At 35.9% G+C, this 10,764-nt stretch overlaps 1 protein-coding gene across 1 annotated transcript; it reads left to right on the top strand.

Annotated features, from left to right (window-relative positions):
* The first annotated feature begins 502 nt into the window (after positions 1 to 502).
* Positions 503 to 10,131, top strand: LOC126819489 (piggyBac transposable element-derived protein 3). The gene is made up of 3 exons (XM_050547589.2): positions 503 to 546; positions 4,663 to 4,933; positions 5,726 to 10,131. Exons 1-3 carry the CDS (start codon positions 544 to 546, stop codon positions 7,588 to 7,590), a joined length of 2,139 nt encoding a protein of 712 aa, XP_050403546.1. The 5' UTR covers positions 503 to 543; the 3' UTR covers positions 7,591 to 10,131.
* The last annotated feature ends 633 nt before the right edge of the window (positions 10,132 to 10,764 follow it).

Genomic DNA, 10,764 nt, shown 5'->3' with positions numbered 1-10,764 from the left:
TGGGTAAATCATGTTACCTTGGATTGTGGTATGATTGTAGCAGAGATATGTGTGGTTGGTTAGTTGGTTGTATATCTGTAGCAGAGATATGTGCTGTGCCATGAGACAGGTTGTTTTTCTTGTGATGCTCTGCCCTGTCTCTAGTTTAAACACACTTCCTACTGATTTGTTTAAACAATATTTTATTTTGAGTTTGACATGAGTATATAGTGATAGAATGGATTTGCAAACAAACCAAAGATTATTAAATTAATCTCTATGGAATTTATACATTTTAATATAATTACTAATACAAATCTCAAAAGTATACCTTAAATAAATAAATGAATAAATAAATAAATCATTATCGTTATCATCATCATCAGCGACCTCATTTATCAAACTAATAAATGGTGCAAAAACTCGAATCAGTCACACATTTGGTATTCAATTATGACTTATTCGGGTTGAGTTGATCCTCGTCTAAATTTATTATCCAACATAATATACGGCGCAACCGGAAATGACCAAAGGATTCGATTCTTTCCAAAACTGGGACACACAATGGTAAGTTTATCAAATTACAGGTCTTATTTGTTTGTTAATCAGGTTTCATAAGTGAGGGAATCGGATACGATACTATAGGATGCGCTCCTTCAGTACTCAGTCAGCTTTGAATTGGCGGGACTTGACATTTTCAGGGAACGTTAAAGTAGCTAAGTCTCTAACTCAATATCATTCAAAATCTTCAACATTGAAAACACGATTTATTTGTCAAATTAAATCAACGTTCATTTTGTGATCTTACCGGAAAAAGATGGGCTTTTGATATCCAATATTTAAGACAAAATAAACATTTTACCATTGGTACACGAATCGTGTACCATAATGCGCTTCAGCCCCAGTTGTATCAAGAGACTCGAGAAACGAGGCTAGACACATTGCACCAAATCAAACGGCATAATATGTAGACTGAAATAACCAGACGCTAGAAATTTGCACTCGCTTGAGACTGTTGGCTTATTTCGCCGAACATAACTGATTTGAAATTGGAGTGAAAATGGAAACCATTAAATGTAAATCAGTTTATATACATTCATATTACAGTATTATATGCGTTTCGACCCACATTTGTCAATTTCTAGGCCCCTTTAATTAAAGGGCGCATGGTTCTATTCTTTGGTAGGGTGACCCGTGCACTCTACAGAAAGTTGGTCTCGACACGGCTAATGTGCACGCTTCAGTGGTCGTCTCGAACTATCAGCGGTGGAGTGTATGATACTATAAATAGCCATGGCACGTGCAATTCTCTACAAATCTATCAACTATTACAGCCGTAAAAAATCTATTGTTGACGAATTTGAATAGCAGTAAAATTTAGCTTCTTGGTTATTACAGCAGTTTAAGAAATTACGTTCGTTTTATTTTTTAAATTGCTTTATCATTAACTGTACCGTTAAGAGCGGCATCTTTTGGTTTAGTACAAATAATATCTCTGAATCACTTTCGTTAGCAGGAACATGATACTAGCAGTAGTTTCATTTTACTTTTACAAGTTTCTTAAAACAATTGTTAAGCTGCTTAACGTGCGTGTTTCTAAATTCAATTTCTTGTTCCAGCTTATCCCGACCTGTCAATCAGACGTAGAATGGTCGGTACATTGCTTAAGCGAGACTAATTTCAAAACAAGGGCACGTACCCTATCTTTTACTCAAAAGTGTCTGGATGTTATGGACGACACTTGGAACCAGTTTCAGTCTATTATTTATAGATGGTTAAATGGTCATGGCTTATTAAGTACAACATGATCATTTATTTAGTGACTATAATTGTGTGAAACTGATTTAAGGCTTGGTATATATATAAATATTGTGGCGTAATTGTCGAGATATTTGGAGATATTTATTTATGGTGCGTCACCCTATCTTTGGAACATTATATTAATAAAATAGACGGAAATGCGACTAAAAGCACTGTGTTTGGCTCTTCTACGACAATTTTGTATATCAAGAAACTATTCCACTCAGATCTGGGTTTTTTTTATTTCCGTCTTAAAATGTCACCGGAAAAGCTTCATGCATTTTTTAAATAATGCAAGTAATAATATGTCAGTACAATATTCTCGATATAGTCATTTATCGCGATATGGTATTTTCAGACCCAACTACGATATCATGTGGCCAAAAATCGTCGATATAGTGGTTTATCGAATATCGCCAAAATCTTCAAATATCGAAAAAAATTATCATAAAAATAGGTAATAAATACACTATACAGCAGTGGAAATTAGCTGGCGGCAATAAACTATAATAAAGCTAATGTTTTGAGAATCGTTAAATGTTGAAAACACTTGGGTGCAGGCTGCTTCGTAACCTGGCTGTTTCGTACTTAGTTCATTCGTACCTTACTTCGTACCTCAAATTGATTCGTACCTATGTTGTTGAAATCAGTTGAAAGAAATTGAATATGCCGAACCAGAATTAGAATATGCAAGAGATTTGTACCTCAAATTGATTAGTTCCTTCTCCTAAATCCAAAGGCTGCGCTAAATTTATAAAAATGGCTGCCGAACGAGAATTAGAATACACACGTGATTTGTACCTCAAATTGATTCGTACCTTTTCCTATATGTTGTTGAAATGAATTGAAAGAAATTAAAATAAATCTATATGTTGTTGAAATTGAAATAATAAACGATTACCTGCCTTTCTTTAAATCTGATGTTGATTATCGAACCCATTCTGCTCAGTGAGTTGTGATTATTGACGACAGTTGATTGGTGATTGTTAAAGCAGTTTAAAAAACGGATGAAAAAGTATTTAATCCGGGGTTGATTATTAAACCCATTCTGTTATATCATGGACCGTATATACGGTCATATCACGGGGTAATTCTCTTATTGAAACCCAACTGCATGAAAATGGCTTTTGATCGTAACCGATGTAAATTTAGTGAAATGCTGAAGCAATTTTAGTATAAATGTATCCTTTAATTGTGTGTGAATTACTACTATTGGGCAGGCTGTGTAATATAAATTTAGCGTAGCCGTTGGATTTGATCAAATCGTTTCACCTTTATTTCAATTTCTGTTAACTGATTTCAACAACATGGGAAAAGGTATGAATCAATTTGAGGTACGAAGTGAAGTACGGAACGGCTCATGGGAGGTACGAATGAACTAAGTACGAAACAGCCAGGTTACGAAACAGCTGACATCCAAACACTTGCGCAGTGTCTGCAGCCGTTTTTCACTGTATCGTGTATGCGTTACTTTTACTTTGTTTTTAGTCGACAATAAATTGCCAGTTGTTGCTACATGTAAAGCTTAGGCCTACTAAACGCCTGAAATTTCCCACCACCGCGGCTAATTACCAGGCTATAAATAGGTTGTCATATTTTTAAAAAACAAATATTTTTAGAAAACTCTACGAAACCTAATTTCTGAAAGCAAGAATAAAAAGATCTATAAATAGATTACTGTCACTGTTAGGCCAGGAATACCGCAGCCAATCGAATGCTTGAATGGAAGATAGTCCGGATCATTTAGTATTTGTTAAACTGTTTGAACTTATAATACAAGACTTGAAGACCGCATCTACTTAATTCCGCTGCAAGTGGTATTTGAGAATTTTCTTACACAAGGTCACAAGCAGACGCTTTTTAAACATCAGCATAGCAAAGTGACATTATTATTAAATATCGCGATATTTAACTATATCGTTGAAAAAAATGCCAATGATATCGATATCGTCCCTTTTTGCAATATCGTACAGCCCAATCTGATTAAAACACAGATCCAATTCCGTTTCGGTTTTTATACTTCAAAATTTCGTTTTTACTTGTCTTTACTACATTTGGATCTGGAAGACTTGTTATTTAACTTGTGTTCTGCTTGAAATGAGGGATCAGCCAATCAAATGGTCTGTCGAATCGAGCCTTTGGCCTTTTTTGCGCGGAACTGTGGGTAGACATTACCAGCGATAGAAATCAAAACAAAGCAAAAATAGATTTAAAAAAGTATGGCGGTCTCTAATTGGTTAATCAAATGACTGACGTTATCGGGTCAAATGTCACTTGCTTGGTACCTGACATCATAGAATGTAAACTCCCACTATAACTTGTTAGATCTACATGTAGTGTAGGCCATCGAAAGTATAAAAAAAAAGAAACGAAATATAGATCTATATTTTAATTAGATTGTGTACAGCCCTAGTACAAGTTACGACTACCCACAGAGAATGGCGGAAATTACTAACGTTAGTCGTAACTTTCCATCAATAAGCAGTCTGTGACATCATTTTAGTCCTGCTCATAGAAATATAGACTAGAATACAATGTTTGAGCAGTTTCATTTCTTCGTAGCAAGAGCTGTTTAAGAGTGTTATAATCGTGCGTTTACTATGTAACACAATTGGAATTATTGAAATGAAATTGAAGCATGTGTTAGTCCAGAAACTTGATTTTATCTATTTCTTATAACTTTATATATTACAGGAAACTAATGATGTTATATTACAGGAAACTATTGATAATTGATGTTAAAACTTTTAAATATTACAGGCAACTAATGATGTTATAACTTTTATATACATGTATTACAGGAAACTAATGATATTATAACTTCTATTATATACATGTATTACAGGGCACTAATGATGTTGTAACTTCTATTATATATTACAGGACACTAATAATGTTTGCCATCAGTGTGTTGTATGCAATGAAATTTTTCAACAATATGACGATTTTGAAAAACACTATAAAATACATATCATTATCAAAGATGAGGAAACTGAAGATGTTGAAACATTGCATCAGTGTAATTTATGTGATGAAGAATTTAAATTAGAAACTGATTTAGAGAAACACTGTGAAGTTGATCATACAGAAGTACTTGTTGATGTTAAAGTTGAGCAGACCAATAATGTTGAAGATGAGGAGTCTGAAGAAGGAGGTAAAATTGAAATGGGGTTAACATTCTGCTTTTCTGCACAGACTTCACTAATGAAGACAGACATATGCCATGCAGTGTGCGCTATAGGGAAAATTTTGCCTAGATAGCGGTGCTATGGCCTGCTCATATATCAAATTCCTACTGTCAAGGGTTCTTTTATGTGCATGACAATGTGTACAGTGGACCTCCGTTTTTCATCTCACCCAAATAACTATACTATGTCACTGAACCTCGTCGAAAATCCTGTCTTGATGTCCGATTGGGCATATTCCTTGTCGGACAATTTAAGACGTTTGGAAATTAGCGTCGGACATGTCCGAAAGATGAGGGTGAAATCCCATCACTGTTTCTTGGTCAATACTGGGTCAAACCAGCTCCCACATAATAACAAAAGTTGAGGGGTTTCTGTTTATTGGTTATCATTTTGTATAGTATTTAATATTCTTATATCCATTTTTCTAATAATTTGTTCATTTTCAGACTTTGAATGGCTTTTGTTTGATCTGTACTAAATTTACATGCATTATTTAAATTAGTAAAACGAAGAAGCCTATGGAATTTCAATAACTCCCATTAATAACTTCTAGAGTTATGGCCCTTGTTTCACTTTGTTGAACCTAGTGAACACTCTTAACAACAAAATGTCTCATAATTTCTGTTAATAACTGCTAGTGTTATTTGGTGAACTGTGTGAGCACTCATATGTTATCCAATCTGTATGAAATGGTAAATGCTGAGGGTGTATGTGTCTTGCCTGACGCCCTATTTTTTAATTAATTTGTTTATTTCCAGATCTGGAAGAACATATTCTAGATGTTGATAATATCAGTCTTGGTAGTAACTTTTCTGATGTTTCTAGTGGAGAAGAAGAGGAGGAGGACCCTGATGGAACAATAGTCGAGAATGATCAACATGGCCTTCCATCTTCATCCAACTTTATTTGGAAAACAACTCTAAATTCAGTGATGTCTCCATCGTTTCTAGGACCACTGCCTGGGCCAACAGGAGTTTTGGAAGAGAAGAAGAATGAGTTTGATTATTTTAGTTTGTTTTTTGGATCAAATCTTTACACGATCATTGCTGATGAAACAAATCGTTGCCACGCTGTCAAACATCCAAATGGGGAGAAAAAATGGCGAAACGTGACAGCTGAAGAAGTAAAAGCATTTTTGGGCCTTCGTGTTTTTATGAGTGTCTCAACACTGCCCAGAACAGGCATGTACTGGTCCCGGGAATACTATTTTGGTAATTACAAAATAGCCGATATAATGACCCGGGACCGCTATAATAAGATATCTGAACATTTGCATATAAATGACAAATCGACAAACCCAGCCAGAGGTGAAATAAACCATGATAAACTCCATCAAGTTAGACCCGTTTTAGATCATGTTTTGGACAATTGTTCAAAACGCTATAACCCACATCAAAACACATCTATTGCTGAAGCTATGGTGGCATTCCGTGGAAGGATCGGCTTCAAACAATTTACGCCTTCGAAACTCGTCAAACATGGAATAAAAGTGTGGATGCGGGCAGATCCAACCAATGGCTACGTCAACGAGTTCCAAGTGTACACCGGTAGAGAAAAACAGACTTCAGAAATTGGTCTTTCGTCTCGTGTGGTTTTAGATTTGACCAGAAAAGTTCAGTTTCAAAACATGATTGTAAATGTTGACGATCATTTTACCTGTGCTGAATTATTTAGTGAACTAGAAAAAGTGGGTATATTCGCCCGTGGAATGTGCAAGAATACCAGAAAGAATTGGCCTAAAGGTCTGAAACAGAACCACAAAGACGTAAAAAACTGGGCAAGTGGCGAATATAAAATTGTGCAATCCACAAATCTCACGGCCGGCATGTGGAAAGACAGGAAGATAATCAACTTTATGTCAACTGCTGATTCTCCATTAGAGACAGTGGACGTGTTGCGAAAACAGAAAGACAGTACACCTTCAGATGGCGTGGACGTGTCACAAAAACAAAAAAATGGTACAGCTTCAGAAAATGTGGACTTGTTGCGAAAAGAAAAAGGTAGTGCACTTTCAGAGAGTGTGGACGTGTCACGAAAACCAAAAAATGGTACAGCTTCAGAGACTGTGGACTTGTTGCAAAAGCAAAACGGCAGTATACCTTTAGAGACCATGGTTGTGTCACGAAAGCAAAAAGACATTGCAGTAAAAGGTATGAAGTGTCCTGTCGCGATCAGCAAGTATTTTTCTAACATGTCAGGAGTAGATCGATCAGACCAGCTACGGATGGAATACCCGACCTACAGGATGTCCAAAAAATGGTGGCTATATCTGTTTTATTTTTTGTTTGATCTTTGTATAGCCAATGCTTTTATTTTATTCAAAGAATCGAAAAACCAATCGAAAAAATCGAAAAACAGTCCACCGATATTACTAGAATTTAAAATGAACTTATTCAAAAAAATGATAGGAAACGAGAGAAATGGACGAAAACGAAAACGTTGTGATTTTGGTTCCGATCTACCCACAACAACTGGTAGACATTTTCCAATGAAAGCGACCAAAAAAGCTAGATGCAGACAGTGTATGAAATCAAAAAAACGTGCCGAATCATTGTATCAGTGTGATAATTGTTTCGTACATCTGTGCGTTTTGTGTTTTAGAGCATACCATGAATCAGAATAACTTTAGTACAGATCGAATATCGTGTAGGTTTGATGAAACCCTGATTTAACATTAGTACATGTATTTTGCATGTATAGGAATAAGGGGTCTTTAGCAGAGTCAGTGATGTCAATCAAAAAAAAAAATCTGTCGAATCATTGTGATAATTGTTTGGTGCATCTGTGCGTTACATGTCTAGGAGCGTACAGAAAGAACATCGCATAGGTTTAATGAAACATGTTTTAACGTGTAGCTTGCACGTTTAGGGGTCTCGGACACTTAACAGTTTCAAGTTCAAGTGGAGAATCAAAATCACATCACTTGATTCGATGACAGACCTAAAAATCGAACACATACACTGATAAAAAGCCTATTGAATTTCAACATTTTCTGTCATGGCCTTTGTTTTACTTTGTAGTACCTTGTTAACGCTTGAAAGACAAAAGTTATCGTTAGATCTGCATTAAATTTATGGAGTCTCAACAATTTCTGTTAATTACATTTACTTATGGAGTTGTGGCCCTTGATTCACTTTGTAGAACCTTGTGAATGGTCTAACAACAATTTTCATCTGATATGTATGCAATTTATATGCAGTATGCAATTTAAAAAAACAAAGATGAGATTTGAATTCCAGCAATTTCAGTTAATGACATCTGGAGTTGTGGCCCTTGATTCACTATGTTGAAGTTATCATCCCATTTGAATTATATGAATTAGTAAAACGAGAGAGAAAGAGAGTGAGACTCCATGAGGTTGGACAGGCGACCCTACTCCTTGTCACGTACAACCGGGGAATCAAAACCACGCCAGTTGACTTAGTGACAAACCTTATGATACAGCGTGCACGTGCTAACCATTCAGCCATCCAACCCCAATAGTAAAACGAAGAATCCTATCAAATTTCAACAATTTTCGTTAATTGCTTCTAGATTTATAGCCTTTGTTCATTTTGTAGTGGCGGGGTTGGATGGCCGAATGGTTAGCACGCTCCCACTGTATCATACGGTCTGTCATTGAGTCAACTGGCGGGGTTTCGATTCCCCAGTTGTATGTGACAAGGAGTAGAGTCGCCTGTCCAACCTTGTGGGTTTTCTCCGGGTCCTCTGGTTTCCTCCCACTGCTAAAGACCCCTACGCACAAGCGAATGATTGAAATAAAATTGAACCATATGTTGGTCTCGAAATGACCTAGTTTGTGTTGAGTGGACTTTAAACCCCATTTCTCTCTCTCTCTCATTTTGTAGTATATTATTTGAAATTGGAATCAGTTTCTTGTAAATGCTCCCATTATCCACAAGAGAAAAAATAGTGGACATATGTTTCGGTTCCTGGCAACCCATCTTTAAATTAATTTAATCAGATTAGCAATGGATGTAATAAGCTACAATTACCTTTTTCTTTATGACTACAATATATATAGTATACATGTATATATAAACAGGAGCTGCCATGCAATAAACGCTCACATTTTACATGAGATGAACATACACAATGTAGAACCACCTGTTTTGTGTACTACATGTATAACATAAAATTATGAGATACTTGAAGGTCATTAGAATTGACTATTTGGTTTGATGATTCCCTGCTTGTACGTGGCAAGAAGTAGGGTAACCTGTCCAAATTTACTTCCTTGAAACTAAACTTGGAGGGTTGTGATAGTTGGAAATATTGATATTTGCAATAAAATGTAATTGACAAGTTTTTGGACTGTAATTGAAGATACATTATGGGAGATTAGATAAAGAGCTTGCAGTTCTCACTATAATAGTTAAAAACTAGATAATGTAAAGGGAATTTGCTGAAAATTTCAGTCAAATCGATCCACCCCGAACCAAGAATTTAGCGATTGAATTATAGACGTAGCCTCGATCATCATTACTAAAGTCGGTAGGATAAAAAACATAGTCTCGATTATCCACTTTTTGATTTATTCAGCAACAGCAGACCGGGTTCTAATCCAGTAAATATCGTAGACTAGCAATGCCATCGAGAGTTGATTATGGTCTGGATAGTTAATAATTTAGATAACATTTTAGGCCTAAAGAAAGACCTGCAATTGGCAGATTTAGCTCTTGCATAAAGTATGTTTAATTACATTTCCATTACTCATTACTTTTTAAATCTTCCATCACACGGACCCTTAATTCAAAAAATCTAATGATTACATTCTATTACACATTACCCAAGCCCTGTAATCCTCATTATTATTATAATATTGTGGATATTATCAGTGTTGGATTTAGGACAAATAAGGCCCTGTGCTAGTTCAGTTATGAGGCCCCTTACTTGGACCCTGAAGGAGGTACATGTAGGCTTGGCATGTCTACACAGGCAATCTGGCATAGGCCTACTTACTCAGACAATTTAGGAGTAGTTAAAATATTACCTGTTACCTGATCAATCATTATTTTCAACATGTTTTAGGAAAATTTTTGAATTAATTGGAAGAAAGATGCCCCACACCCCTCCCCCAACCCCACTAATTAATTATTTTTGTAAACAAAACACAACATTGATAAACTTGTAATATGGCTGTTGTTTGGGTTTTTTTTGTACATAGTTGTTATTTTTTAAAATAAAGAACAACATTGTTTTTATTTTGTATTATTGCTTAGATTTTAGGCCTAATATTATCTCTGTATTGGAATAGGTGTATATGGGCAACAGTTTTTGTGTTATCTGCAGAATCGCATCATGACATCTCGTGCTGGAGAAAATCCTTAAGAATTTTTGTTTGTAACAAATTTTTTTCTAGAAATGATAATCTACAGAGACACATAAGAACTTATACTGAAGTCTTCCGTCTGAAAAGGGGGGTTGGATGGCTGAATGGTTAGCGTGCGCGCGCTGTATCATAAAGTCTGTCATTGAGTCGACTGGTGTGGTTTCAAATCCCCGATCGTACGTGACAAGGAGTAGGGTCGCCTGTCCAACCTCATGGGTTTTCTCCGGGTCCTCCGGTTTCCTCCCATTGTTAAAGACCCCTATGCGCAAGCGAATTATTGAAATAATATAATAATATTAAACCATATGTTAGTCCCGAAATGACCTAGTTTGTGTCGAGTGGACAACGTTAAACCCCATCTCTCTCTCTCTCTCTCTCTCTCTCTCTCCCGTCTGAAAAGAAATCATATAAATGTGAAATCTCGTAGTGGAGAAAATCCTTATGATTTCTTGTTTGTAACAAATC

This window comes from Patella vulgata, chromosome 4 (genome assembly GCF_932274485.2).
Source record: "Patella vulgata chromosome 4, xgPatVulg1.2, whole genome shotgun sequence".
Taxonomy (NCBI): Eukaryota; Metazoa; Mollusca; class Gastropoda; family Patellidae; genus Patella; species Patella vulgata.
The sequence above is the reverse complement of the archived record's forward strand: the minus strand, read 5'-3'. Positions and strand labels throughout refer to the sequence as shown.